This window comes from Neophocaena asiaeorientalis, unplaced genomic scaffold, assembly GCF_003031525.2.
Source record: "Neophocaena asiaeorientalis asiaeorientalis breed wild unplaced genomic scaffold, Neophocaena_asiaeorientalis_V1.1 scaffold119, whole genome shotgun sequence".
NCBI classification, from domain to species: domain Eukaryota; kingdom Metazoa; phylum Chordata; class Mammalia; order Artiodactyla; family Phocoenidae; genus Neophocaena; species Neophocaena asiaeorientalis.
Window position 1 is genome coordinate 2,093,139 of NW_020175821.1, and position 14,160 is coordinate 2,107,298.

The 14,160-nt window shown below is 47.3% G+C and overlaps 1 protein-coding gene across 1 annotated transcript in view; it reads left to right on the plus strand.

The window, feature by feature from the left end:
- EHD4 (EH domain containing 4) overlaps positions 1–14,160 on the plus strand; it is an 85,105-nt gene that overhangs the window by 60,467 nt on the left and 10,478 nt on the right. The window contains exons 4-5 of the mRNA XM_024732631.1: positions 5,039–5,451; positions 13,156–13,320. Of these exons, the coding sequence (XP_024588399.1) occupies positions 5,039–5,451; positions 13,156–13,320 (578 nt within the window). The remainder of the gene's footprint in view (positions 1–5,038; positions 5,452–13,155; positions 13,321–14,160) is intronic.

The following is a 14,160-nucleotide window of genomic DNA, read 5'->3' on the forward strand; positions in this document are numbered from 1 at the left end:
GGAGCACAGGCTCCGGACGTGCAGGCTCAGCGGCCATGGCTCACGGGCCCAGCCGCTCCCGCTCCACGGCATGTGGGATCTTCCCGGACCGGGGCACAAACCCATGTCCCCTGCATCGGCAGGCGGACTCTCAACCACTGCGCCACCAGGGAAGCCCTAAAAGCATTTTCTTATGCAGTCATTCAACAACCTGGTTTTACAGATGAGAAAATTGGAGGTTACAGAAGTTAAGTAACATGTCACTCAAGCTTCCTCCAGGTGTTTTGAAGAATGACGAGGATTTGGGCTAGATTTCTAGGTCCTAAGCCAGAGGAGAAGGGCTTGCCAGGGCCTAGGCCCAGCGTGAGCAAAGATGGCAGAGCTTTCATGAATTTTAAAATCCGTCTTCAAATAAGCAGATTTAAATTCTGTGTTTCCTCAGTTCTGTGCTGTACCATCTAACCACGTATTGGTAACTTTTTAGAATAAAAAGAAACTATTTTAAATGTGTTTTGTGTTACCGACCAGCAATAACAGACACATCTTTGCCATCCCATATGCCTTGGTCTTCATTCTAAGGCAGTGATCCTCAAACTTTACTGGGCATTACAATTGTCTGAAGAGCTTATAAAATGCCGGTCACCCTTTTCTACTTTGAAATAAAAGTGCCAGAGGACAAGAAAGCAAACTCTTAAGTTTACTGAAGAACTGCATGCATAAATATTTCTAATATTATATTTTGAAGTTACTACATAGTTCATTTCCCTTGTGCCTAAAATATAATCTTTTCTATTCAGAATGATGACCAGTCCTCAGTGGAAACCATAAATCATTGCAGGCTTCAGTTTCATTCACCATCCTATGCTTACTAAAGCCAGAATAATGTATAAGTGTGTTGTAGAGGCTTTGTAAACAACTCTCATTTAGCCAAAAATAAAATTAAATCTGTATACTCTAAAAAGTAATAATAAAGTAAAATAAAATGCAAGTCACCAAGCCCAGCCCCAGGGATTCTGATTCCATGGTTCTAGGGAGAGGCTAGGAGTCTAAATTTTAACAAATCCCATACTTGATTCTGATGCAAGACCAGGCTTTGAGAATCAGTGGTCTCTAGGTCCTTTTGAATAATTTTCCTTCAGCAGGCAAACTAAATAACATATCATTAAACTAGATCCTTTCTTTAAAATCAGCTGGAACAGGCTTCCCTGGGGCCACAGTGGATAAGAATCTGCCTGCCAATGCAGGGGACACAGGTTCATTCCCTGGTCCGGGAAGATCCCACATGCCGCAGAGCAGCTAAGCACATGTGCCACAGCTACTGAGCCTGCGCTCTAGAGCCCGCGAGCCACAACTACTGAAGCCCGCGCACCTAGAGCCCGTGCTCCGCAACAACAGAAGCCACCGCAATGAGAAGCCCGCGCACTGCAACGAAGAGTAGCCCCCGCTCACCACAACTAGAGAAAGCCCGCGCACAGCAACGAAGACCCAATGCAGCCAAAAATAAATAAATGAATAAATAATTTTTTAAAAAATCAGCTGGAACTTTTTGGTAGGTATTTGGTGCCTTTCTTATATCATGAAGGTATAAGAATTGAGAAGACCTATTCAGCCTTAAAATGGAAGGAAATTCTGATACATGCTATAACATGGATGAACCTTGAGGACATTATGTTAAGTGAAATCAATCAGTCACAAAAAGACAAGTACTGTATGATTCCACTTATATGATGTATTTAGGGCAGTCAAATTCATAAAGGCATAAAATAGAATAGTGGTTGCCAGGGGCTGGGGGAGGAGGGGATGGACACATTGTTTGGCGGGTACAGTTTCAGTTTGGAAAGACGAAAAGCGTTCTGGAGATGGATGATGGTGATAGTTCCACAACAATATGAATGCACTTAATGCCACTAAACTGTACACTTAAAAATGATAAAATAATAACAACAACTGTATGTGGGGAAAAAATTGAGCAGACCAACCTCTCCTGGCTTTGATAATTCTTTGCTTTCTTCTGAGACACTTGGTGATTTTTTCCACCTTTGATTGTGTTGCCTAATGTGTAACAAGCAATCCTTTTACACCTGCTTGATGACAAACAAAACAGTTCTACTTCCCTATACTACTTAATCTTATTAAGCTTTCAACATTACTTTAAAACAGAAGAATACGGACATGCAGCCATTCCTCCCAAGATGAGTACTGGCTTCACTTATAGTTAACTAACATCTGGCCATTCCGTTTCCAGTAACTTTTTATTTCACTGAAGCCTTAGAATGAAGTCTTTTTAAAAATAACTATTAGGAACCCAAATTTAAGTTAAAGTTTAAACACATGAGGTACTATTGAGGCCAACTGCTGAACCCAGGTGGCCCTTGGAGGAGGAGAGACGTGTCTGCATGGCTAGATTTGCACGGTGCACGCACATGGGGGAGGTGACAGCTATTGGAGTGGCAAGTTTCTTTTGGCACTGATTGTAAGAGCATCTAGAGTTTGGAAATATTCAAATGTGGGGATAGATTATTTACCAGTCATGGTCCTTGGTAGCAAACCAAAGAAGCTGATTCTGACTAACTTAAGCAGAAAAGGAATTTTTCAGAAAATCAGGCTGTTCGCAGAATTGATGGGAAAGTTGGAGAGCTGGGCTCAAAAACTAGGTTAGGAAGCTACCATCACTGTCTAAACTCAGCCACCTCTGCCAGAAATAAATTCTCATGTTCCCTGTGTCTCTGCATCATTCCCTCAAGATTCAACACCACCCTCTGGTAGGAGATGATTGTCTGATTCTAGATCACCTACCTGTACCCCAACCTGCTAACGAGTGGGGCAAAAGTCTGTCTGCCACGCCTTCAGCGTCTGTGGCCCCCGAGGGACCCTCCCGCAACCCCCACTGGACAGGAAGGGCGTTCAGCGAAATACAACTCGTGTCCTCTCCAGTGTGCACTCTGGACACAGCCTTTTCTTTCATCTGTTTGTGAACCTTCAGTTACCAAGTGAGAGAGGATTTGGGTCAGAGAGATAAGTTGATCATCCCTATTGGAAAAGTAAATCCACAAGCAGGGCCCTCAGTGGGTGGTTCCGAAATGCCCTCCCGGTGCCCAGGGAACAGCACCATCTTTCATCTGCTGAGGATCTGCTACCTGGGATCCGGGCTCTCTGGCACACAAGTCAGCTGTGTTACCTTAGGAGGAGGTTTGTTCTAGCCTCAGAGGGACAGAACTCGAGTGGAATCTTGACTCTGTATATCCACATACTACTCTGTGACCCGTTCAATAGGTCTTTGATTTTCCTCTGATCTAAACTGGCTACTGACAGCAATGAAAATAAACTCTGGCCCACGTTCCGGGAACTACCTTTGTCCTCCTTGCCCCCAGTGGAGTCAGGGAGTGATGCAGAGAGAAAGAGAAGTGAAAAGCCTGAGCTGGCAGCATACGCACATGTGTGATGACATAAAGCCCCGCGTTTGGGGGCTGTGGTTTCCTCTGGAGAAGAGGTTGAGGCTAGGGCTTAGGGAGGGATGCACAGAGGGCTTCAGCATTTCTGAATGTTTTCTTTATTTAAATGTGTCTGAATCCAGTTTGCTTGTCCACCTACTCCCCTTACACCTGTTCTTCAATTCATGGAAACTTTAGTCCACGGACCCCCTTTATTTCTGCCTAATAGCTCATTCTCCTTTAGACACTTTGTCATCTACTTTAGATGCCTCACTCCCTCCATCCCCAGAGTCAACCAGAATCCCAAAACTGGTGTAACTTATTTTTTTCTGTGCTGTAGTATGTATCCATAGGCTGTTGAGTGGTGCTTTGTTTTTTACATTGTAAGTGAATGTTCTCAAACTGTACATGTCCTTTTGAAGCTGATTTTTTACTCACCAATTTGTGAGAGATTTGCCTGTGCTGACAAGTGAAGATCTAGTTCATTCGCACTGCTGTGTGGTATTTTGTTGTATAAATAAACTAGACTTCCATTTTCTTAAGTATGTGAAGCAAACAAGACCAAGTGTCAACATTTCTTAAAGGTACAAGGTGGGTATATCAGCCTTCATCGCATTATTCTCTAGACTGTTATATGTGTTTGGAAGTTTTCAGAATCTAAAGAAGAGCCAAGGGCACTAAAGTAGGGTCAGGAAGAATCCCATCTGGGTTCTGATCGGGCTGCACTGAGGCTCTGATTCCAGAGCTAATCAGACTGAGAATAAAAATAAACCTGTGGAACTGGCCCCTCTTGTTTGCTTCTCGTGGGACTTGCCTCCCTGGAGAAATGCCTGAAAATCTTGACCACAAGCGCAGAGGAGTGTTGATTTAGCTGCATGATTTGGAGTGTATTGGTATGTGGCCAAAGTGAACCAGACAGAATTGTCATGGGCCTGCTCGTTTTTAGAAAGAAATTGGCGAGAGACCATTTCTCGGAATGGCTGTGAGACACAATTTTTAAAATATTTACAACATACTTAGGATATAAATAGTCCAAATGATAAATATAGGTCACAGTTTTGGCCAGGCCAACCTTTGATCTCCTTAACACTCTTAAAAACTTAAAGAGAAGGCGATTTCTCTTTTGTGATACTTCCTGGACACCCCATGGGACTCCAAGTGGCCTCTAGGTTTTCTTCCTTCTCCAGTTCTGGAACTTTCAGAAAGGTGAGACTTTGACAGAAATTAAGAGCTTTTGACCCATGGCCTGCATTTTTTACAGAGCCATTGATCAGTTTTGCCATTGAGCCAAAAGACTGTACTAGGTGAAACAAGAGACTCCTGGGGGACTAAATGGAATTACACGTATGGAAGTAAGCATTGCCCAATCAAAGTGACCACGAGCCCCTCTATATCCCCTCTTTCGTCCCATGGAAGGGCTCCCAGGGTCCCCAGCATTAACTCGATGCATCCAGCCCAGAGGGCCCCATTTGAAATGATTTTCAGGTCATGAGGCCTCCCCTGCCTCCAGCTTGGAGACGGGGCTCTCTCCTCGGCAGCTGCTGGAGACCCAGGTGGTTCCAAGCCCTCCCGGCAGGCGTGTCCCCCGCAGCAACCGCCTGCACTAATGTGCCCTTCCCTCCCCACAGGGTATGACTTCTGCCAGGTCCTGCAGTGGTTTGCTGAGCGGGTGGACAGGATCATCCTGCTCTTCGATGCGCACAAACTGGACATCTCAGACGAGTTCTCGGAGGCCATCAAGGCCTTCCGGGGCCAGGACGACAAGATCCGCGTGGTGCTGAACAAGGCTGACCAAGTGGACACGCAGCAGCTGATGCGCGTCTACGGGGCCCTCATGTGGTCCCTGGGCAAGGTCATCAACACTCCCGAGGTGCTGCGCGTCTACATCGGCTCCTTCTGGGCGCAGCCCCTGCAGAACACTGACAACCGCCGGCTCTTCGAGGCTGAGGCCCAGGACCTGTTCAGAGACATCCAGAGCCTTCCTCAGAAGGCGGCGGTGCGCAAACTCAATGACCTCATCAAGCGAGCGAGGCTGGCCAAGGTAAGCCGGAGACCCCCCGCGGCAGCCTCTGCAAGGGACCCTCCCCACACTCTCCTCACTTTGCCTCTTTCAGTCAGCAACTGCTCAGCATCCCTGGGCCAGGGCTGGGCAGCCTGGTCTGGGGGAGGAGGGGGTGCAGAACCCCCCATTACAGAATGGGGAGCTGGGTGTGACTGGGGTGTGGACACTGTGCTCTGAGGAGGGGGCCTCGCCGGGGCGGGATGGGGAGCAGGGAGGGCTCCACGGAGGATGACTTCCGGGCGGGTGACCAGCCGTCCAACCCCTCCTCGTGGCTCGTCATCGCCGCCCTTATGCCAGCATGCTCACAGGGCAGCATCCCTCCTATGTCAAAAGAGACGCCTCCCCGGCGGCCCAGCCCCACCCATAGTCCCTGGTTCTGCTCTTTTCCTCTCTGCTCAGCTGCCCACCCAGTGTGTGCTCATGCCCTCCTCCCATGCGGCCCAGCTAATCTGCAGTCACCTGTGCTCTGTGAGTCACTGCTGTTTGAACTTTTCTTCTCAGTACCATCTGCTTCCTTCCCGAACTACAGCCACTTTTGTTCCAGTTCTGCAAGGCTTGTAAATCCACTGATTTATAGCTCTCCTGACATGATTTCCCTCCCCTGCTCATCCCGGGTGGCAGGAAGTCTGTTTTTGCCCATTTAGTGACCGCCCACCCCCCAGCGTGTGGTCTTTCTCTCCTCCAGCTGATTCAGCTGAACTTTACCTTCAGTGTATGTAGTACCCAACGTGATTTTATAACCAAGGCTGGTAAATGACGTCATAGCCTTTGCAGATTTCAAGATCTTTTAAACTATTTTTAAATGCCCGTGGCCGTTTTTAATTTACCAGTCGTTGCTGAGGGCCTAGTGACTGAAGATGCAGCTGTCATTAGTCATATCAATAAATAAAAAGCAGAGAGCTCACTGGGGGTGCCAAGCACATGGGACTTCGCTGCCATCCTTGAGTGTTGGGCCCTGTGAAGGGGCCAGCATGGCCTGGGTTTAGAGAGGCACAGAATGCTGCTGTGTACTGACGCCGGGAATAATGAAAGCCCTTGTGTAGAGACGGGGGGCAGGGGCAGGGGGCGGTCAACTTGCTGAGCTTACTTCTAGGAAAAAAGCTTGTCTTTTTTTCCCTAAGAATAGTATCTGGCTTGTTCCTTTTCATAAAGGAAAATGTTTGAAGTACGGATGTTTCCAGCCTGAGCTTCTCAGTGTCAGTGTGTTCCTGGGGCAGCACCACACTGCAAAGGGGGGCAGGAAACAGTCTTGGGCAGACAAGAAGCCGAACTCAGCACAGTGGCCTTGGCCACTAACCAATGCCATCCCCTTTATACACCATCTGCAGTTTTATGTTCCATTTGTGAACTTGTTGCTGAAATGGACAAGGAGTCACCTGAGTTTTTCTCTTTGCAGTGTTTCTATTTCATAAAAATGCTCTTTGGTTTTGATATATTCATCTTCATCTCGCTTGATCCAGTTTTCCTTTGGTAAAGCCAACCCTTCCTGAGGGTCTGATCCTGTCAGTAAGTGCACAAAGTTGGGCATTCTCTTCATTTCTCACAAAAGGGAACTGAAGCTCCAAAAGGTGACGTAACTTGCCCAAGGCTCCCCAGCCTGAAGTTACAAAATATAGATTCAAACTCCAGTGGGCCTGACTCCCTGGTCCGGAAGGCATTCACCTGAAATCCAGAGTGGACAACATCTGGTTGCTCCTTATTATGCCCTTGCATTCTGCATTAATCTGTCATTCTGTTTATTCTATAAAATTATCCATCCACGTAAACCCCACAAAGTTTAGAGGTTTGTCGAGCTGTCATTTTGCAAGCATGCAAAGGATAAGTTTTCAGATGTCACCTGAGAGGTGACAGATCTGAGTTGGGGTATGGAGTGTGTCTATTTATAGACCACCATAATTAGGTAGAATTTGTGGCTCATCCAGAAATAAAGCCAGAAATGCGTTGTTAATGTCCTGCTGGGTTCTGCAGTAGTCAAACTTGAGGTATTATAAAGATGACATTTATTTATTTATGTATTTATTTATGGCTGCGTTGGGTCTTCGTTGTTGTGTGCGGGCTTTCTCTAGTTGCAGCGAGTGGGGGCTACTCATGGTTGCAGTGCACAGGCTTTTTATTGCAGTGGCTTCTCTTGTTGCAGAGCATGGGCTCTAGGCATGCAGGCTTCAGTAGTTGTGGCACGAGGGCTCTAGAGCTCAGGCTCAGTAGTTGTGGCGCACAGGCTTAATTGCTCCACTGCATGTGGGATCTTTCCAGACCAGGGCTTGAACCCGTGTCCCCTGCATTGGCAGGCAGATTCTTAACCACTGCACCACCAAGGAAGCCCAAGATGACATTTTAATAATATGAAAAATGGCACTCTTACTAAAGATCTCTTGAAACTTAATGATTTCCCTGCTTTTTCTATTTATATTTTTTTCCCCAACTCTCTATTTCAAGGAACAGGAAACCTTTAGAGTGGGTTTTTTGGTTAGCCCTAAAGATTGTATCTTATGATATCAGTAGACATCCTTCTTTGAAGGATGTCACAATCTAAGATGCTAGTCAAGTTTCATTTCATGATTTTGAGGAGTAACCTATTTAGGGAAAGCCCAAAATAAGTTTAGAAAATAAGAATTTAGTTTTATTCAGCTATAATTAAAATAGCCAAGTTAAAGAAATAAGGTTCAAACTCCAAATCATAGTAGTTTATGGGATAAATGCACAAAGGTAAATAGCAAGGCAAGTTCACTGTAGGACCCCACCCTTTATAAGCACGCTGCCCAAGGATAGGAAAGGTTCCCACCCACTTGGAAACCTTCATTCAGTAAAAAATGAGTCAACATTTGAGGAAGGAACAACTAAAACTGAGAAAGAAAAGGAGAAGTCATTGATTTGGGGGGTTTCCTATAGTTCTGTGCAGTTTAGTTGCGTCTTCAAAGCCTGTTCTCCTCTTAGTCACGTGTAGCGTGCAGGGGCAGCTTTCTGGTCTGTCTGCACCGCCTATTCCTTCTGGGGAGAAGTTAGACATTTTGAAATTCACCACATGGACCCAGGCTAAGTTATGTAAAAATCATTCTACAGTGGCTGATGACTATCCCTTTGATGCTTAGTCCTCCAGGGGACATTTAAAAATAGCTCAGTTGGCAGCCCCAAGCTACTGGGGGTGTGTCAGTACTTGTGTCCACCCAGGAGAGCCTGTCTCTTTGAAGACCACCATCAGATGACTGGGTAGGCCCCCTCACATGCCCTTTAAGGCTCTTCAGAATCATATGTGCTGTTGGTGCCAGCTCTGATTTCAACAGAATAGCAAACCTCCAAGTGGGAGCCAATCAGCTGTATCTTGAAGCCTCACACTCTTACCACCCCATGGGTTCATCTTCTGGGTCTTTAGTTTAGGAACTGAAATTTTTGTATCATAGTAAACCCAATTTTAAAATGTGCTGACCCCCAGGGACTTCCCTGGTTGTGCAGTGGTTAAGAATCTGCCTGCCAATGCAGGGGACACAGGTTCAATCCCTGGTCCAGGAAGATGCCGCATGCCACGGAACAACTAAGCCCGTGCGCCACAACTACTGAGCCTGTGCGCTAGAGCCCGTGAGCCACAACTACTGAGCCTGCGTGCCACAACTGCTGAAGCCCACAGACCTAGAGCCCGTGCTCTGCAACAAGAGAAGCCCCCACTCACCACAACTAGAGAAAGCCTGCACACAGCAACGAAGACCCAACACAGCCATAAATAAATAAATAAATAAAAGTAAATTTATATATATATAAAATGTGCTGATCCCCAGAGGTTAAATGTTCTCTGCACGTTTCCAGCTGGGCCTGCAAAGATGCAGATCTCCATCAGGTCATATTAAACCTGGGCAACTCTAAGGTTGCCCAGTGCAGAACAATGTATCCCAGCCTGACTTCCCCCACACGTCTCCCCAGTATCCAAATTCCATGGGCATTTCCATTCCTATTGTCCATGAGCACCTCAAGCTTCCAGCACTTGCTGCTGGGGGTTGCCCTCCAAGGCCACAGTGGAAATTCCCAGTATTACTCTGTGTACATGCTTCTCAGCCTTGGAGATACAAACACTTGTCATGGACACAGTTAATGAGATTGTGTCAGAGTGTAGATGTGAACGATAAATCCCTGTTCGTTTAAAGGGGAGTACATCTTTTTCTGCTCATTGAGTTATTAGCCCAGAAAAAAATTGACATTTTGAGCCATTTGACTTACCCTTGGTCATCACCATTTGAGGAGTTGGGGCTTTTCTAGTTTTATATAAGGGAAAGAGTGAATTGAACAAGACAACAATGTTCAAACGTTCCCCAGGGTTCAGTGTCATTCACTTGTGAATGAAGAAGTTGGAACCCAAATTCATCATGTTCTATTTAAATATATAGAGTTTATTCATTATTCAGTAAGGACTAAATAGTCACAAGCCTCCTCTGGTGTTACTACCCCTCCAGCTATAGGTCTTTGGCCATTAGTCAATAACAACGTTTCTAGTCCCCTTTCTAGAGGACAAAGTACATTCAAATCTGTGCTCTCTCTCGATTCTCATAACCACAGCCCTGTGAGGTAAGGGCTGTAATCCCCAGGTTGTGGGTAAGCAAGCCGAGGCTGGGGAGGAGACAGCTTGCCCAGGGCTGCTCAGCGAGCGCGTGGGCAGCGGTGGCAGTGCCTGACCCGGCCTTCAAACACGCAGTCCCATCCTGCCCACCTCCTCTTTATCCCCATCTTCTCCTTCCTATTCCTCTTCCTCTCAATTAATTTTCTCTTATTATAAAGAACAAAAGATCAGACTGTTTCTACCTCCTTCCCTGGACCATCGCCAGATCTGGCCCCAGGTCCTGCGTCTGTTTGGAGACACATCTTTGACACATAAAGGCAGACACGAGCTTTTCAAGTTGACTGGGGATTTCAGCCACCCAGGCTGTCCCTTGTTTACCAAGAGTCCTTAGAAAATCACAAGACACCGTCCCGCTAGAAGATTGCAGTCTTTCCCACATTGTGCGTGGTGTTCGCAGTGTGTGTGCCATAACGTATCCATTTTTTATGTATGGGGAGGGAAGAGTACGTGACCTTTCCAAAGCTTCCCTGTGAGTTAGGAACAATCAGAAGCCAAACCTCAAAGTTGTTCCATAGGACATAGTTCACTTTGAATTCCAGACTTCAGCAGCTTCAGTACGATTTTTAATTCATACCCACAAAAAGCAGTTAATTCTATAAGATAAGGAATGAGGCAGTAAGATAGTTAAATGCTACTGCCAGCTTGGCATCTCCTAACTAGTTGCGTGACCTTGAGTAAGTCATATGAACTTCCTGGAACCAGGAATTCAATCAGATATAGGGAGCCCCTTCCAGATTTAATACTCTGTGATTCTAAGGATTATAATTTACCTTGTAACTTGATAAGCTTCTTAAAGGCAGGACCCATGCATAGAATCTGACCCTGGGTTATTGTCTTAGGATGCCCAGGGAAGGGCAGGAGGGGGAGGCCATGCAGAGGCAGTGCAACAGGGGACTTCCACGAAACAGGCCAGTAGTTGAGGCTGAGAGCAGCCTGCAGCATGAGTAGGTCACCTGAGGGTCATGACTCAGGTAGAGCCAGGCAGGTGGGAGGAGGAGGGAGTTGAGACCTGGCACAGGAGCTGCCCCAGTTACGTCAGGGCCCTGGAGGCCTGGCGTCAAAGGTTGGCCCGTTATCCAGCAGCCTCAGTCATCAGCGGTGAGCCCCATGAGGGCAGGGATGAGGGAGCAGGTGCCAGGCGATGGGTGGAGGGCTGTGGCGGGGGCACATCACCTGCAGCCCAGCCCAGGGAAAGCAGGCCCCTGGGGACCAGGCGGTGTTCAAGAGCAGGGTGCCATTCCCAGGGGAGCTAGGGGCTGGGTGGGGAGTCAGCCTTACCTGCACAGGGGCCTGGCAGTTCCCAGGTACCACACTGATAGGTGGGGAGGGGGCTTGGGGAGCTCTGCAGGGACCTGGCAGCTGCCCCAGGCCTGGGCTCTGGGAAGGGGTCTTGGAAAGACGCCCTCGTGGATGGGAAGCTGAGCAGGTAGTGGGACTTCCTGCTTCAGCTGGGATGGGCTCCAGAGCAGGGCAGGCCAGAGCACGGAAGAGAGAGGGGTCCACAGGCCCAGTCCAGAGGATCCAGGAGAGCTGAGGCCAAGGAAATGATGCAAGGACAGCTGGTGACAGCTGCTTCTCCCCGATGGAATATGGCGGCCCCGCCAAGGCCTTTGGACCTACACAGGGCCGTCCCCAGCCTCATCCAAACCAAGCCAGGCATTCACTAACCAAGGCAAGGAAATTACCAGTCCTACTAGTTTTACCACTTATTCATCATATCCTCAGGAATGCAGTTAAAAGCCCATCGTTCTAAATAAAAGTATTCCCAAACCTTGGATTTCTCTGGTTATCTTAAAGAATCCTGTAAATATTTTAAGCTGTTTTAATTTGAAAAGTAAATAAGTTTACTATTCACTTTGTTATAAAGCAGAAACTAACACACCATTGTAAAGCAATTATACTCCAATAAAGATGTTGAAAAATAAATAAATAAATAAATAAGTTTACTAGTGGCAGGAAGGTTTAGAAGCATCTCTCCCGGTCTATACTTGCAGCAGTAGTCAGGCAGCTCAGTGTGCTTATGTTAAAATGACCTTTATGTAGATGGAGAAGTTAGCGTTGTCTGGTCCGAGCCTGTCAGCATTTGCATTATGCACTTAGTTTAGAGTTCAAACCTTAGCAAAATGTTTTTGGCTGTGCCCAGTGTATGTCCATACACAGAGGCCCTCAGTTGAGCCATGGGATGTTTCTGCTTACCCCTTTATTCAATTTCCATTCTTCCACAAGATTATAGTAGACCTCTGCTTTCTTTAATAGGATTTTCCATAGCTACACAGTCATTTTCTTTTTGTAATCACTGCCCTGTTTTTCAACTTTTCTTATTTTAGTTATTTTCTTGACTTCTAAATTACTCTGTAGAACTCTAGGTATACAAAGAGAACTTTTTTTTAAACATCTTTATTGGAGTATAATTGCTTTACAATGTTTTGTTAATTTCTGCTGTACAAAGAGAACTTTTGTAATGAGTGTTTCTTAACATCCTAAAGTTGGAAATCAGTAGAAGGGTGGAAATGTTAGGGAAGGAAGTGACGAAAGCCAATTAGAGCCCTCCCAGCAGGATTTACCACCCTTCGGGTAACAGCACCAGGCCTGCTACCCCTGGGTGACCAAGGTTTCTGGGGCTCCCCCCTCATGTACCAGGGGTCCCTCTCTCAGATGGAGCTTCTGCTGTCTGGCCTGGCCCTAGGCAGCTGGTCTTGTGCAGAAATGACTTCAGTGATCTTGGGGCCTAAACTGTTCATGGGGAGGTTATGCGTGTTCTCATCTCACTGTTCACCGGGCACAGATTTCCATGCAGATCAGCCATTTCCATCAGCCTCCAGCTTCATTTGCTGGTGCTTGCATGCACTGGCTCTGGTGCAACTTTCTCTTAGGTCTTCTGAGGTTAATCACCAGAACCAAGGTCTTTCCCACTCGGGTGCCCCCATACCTTCCCCCCTGGTCCTTGCCCTCCTGTCCTGAGCACCATGACTTTGCGGGGATGCCTGTTATGTGCTGTGATGCATGTAAGATGCCCTCTTGTTTGTCCTTCTCTGGTGCACTTCTAAATGGCCCGTCCTCACTGGAATATACCCCTTCAGGTACATGCCTACATCATCAGCCACCTGAAGAAGGAGATGCCAAGTGTATTTGGAAAAGAAAATAAGAAGAGAGAGCTTATCAGCAGGTTGCCAGAAATCTACAGTCAACTGCAGCGAGAATACCAGATTTCTGCAGGGGACTTCCCCGAGGTCAAGGCAATGCAGGTACAGAGGCCCATCACAATGTCACCAGTGGGGATGGAGGGGCACTGCCAGCTTGTCCGGCTGGTTGCTGGGTACACATTTGGGTTTCATGGTTTAGAATGGAGGAGAACACGGTAAATTCGTCTTCCTAGTAATACATGATAATAGGCTCCTGTGAATAAAGCAGAAATTGCTTGCTTTCTGAAACATTTAAACAAAAAGGGAGACATTTCGAGAAGTAAATTAAGCTCACCTGAAAAAAATCCTATGAACAGCTCCCTTAGGCTGTGTTCAGGGTTGTTTTGGCACAGAAGTGACACCTGTTTTTTAGAATCCCAGAACTTTAAGGGAATTAGAGCTGAGAGTGACCTTGGAGGTCACTTCCAGGGGCCTCCTGAAGCCGGCCCTCCCCGGCGCTGCCCTGCACTGTGGGATTACGCGCTTGGGCAGCATCGCTGCTGCGGGCTCAGTCAGAGGCTGTGGCGGGCTGTGGCCACGGCGGGAGTTCACCAGACACAGCAGGCTGTGATCACTGAAGAGTTTGCTTAAAGGTCAGCTTCGGGCAGCCTTTGGCCTAATTTCAGAATCTCCCTGACATGTGTCTGGGCAGACCCAGGTGAACCCGAGTGGGTGCTGCCACCCTGGCCTGACCCGTGTGTTCACCTCCCCGCCATGGTGTTAGGTGACCTTGATTTTGACACTGACCATGCCCTCCTGAGCGAGGCCGCCTCACCTGGCTCCTCAGAGAGCCTGACTGACCATCTCCTTGTCCGGTGCAAGGACCCATCTGCCCTGGAGGCCACAGCCCTCTCTGGAAAGCAGGCAACACAACTCAGATGCCTGCAGCCACCAGCCAGAAGT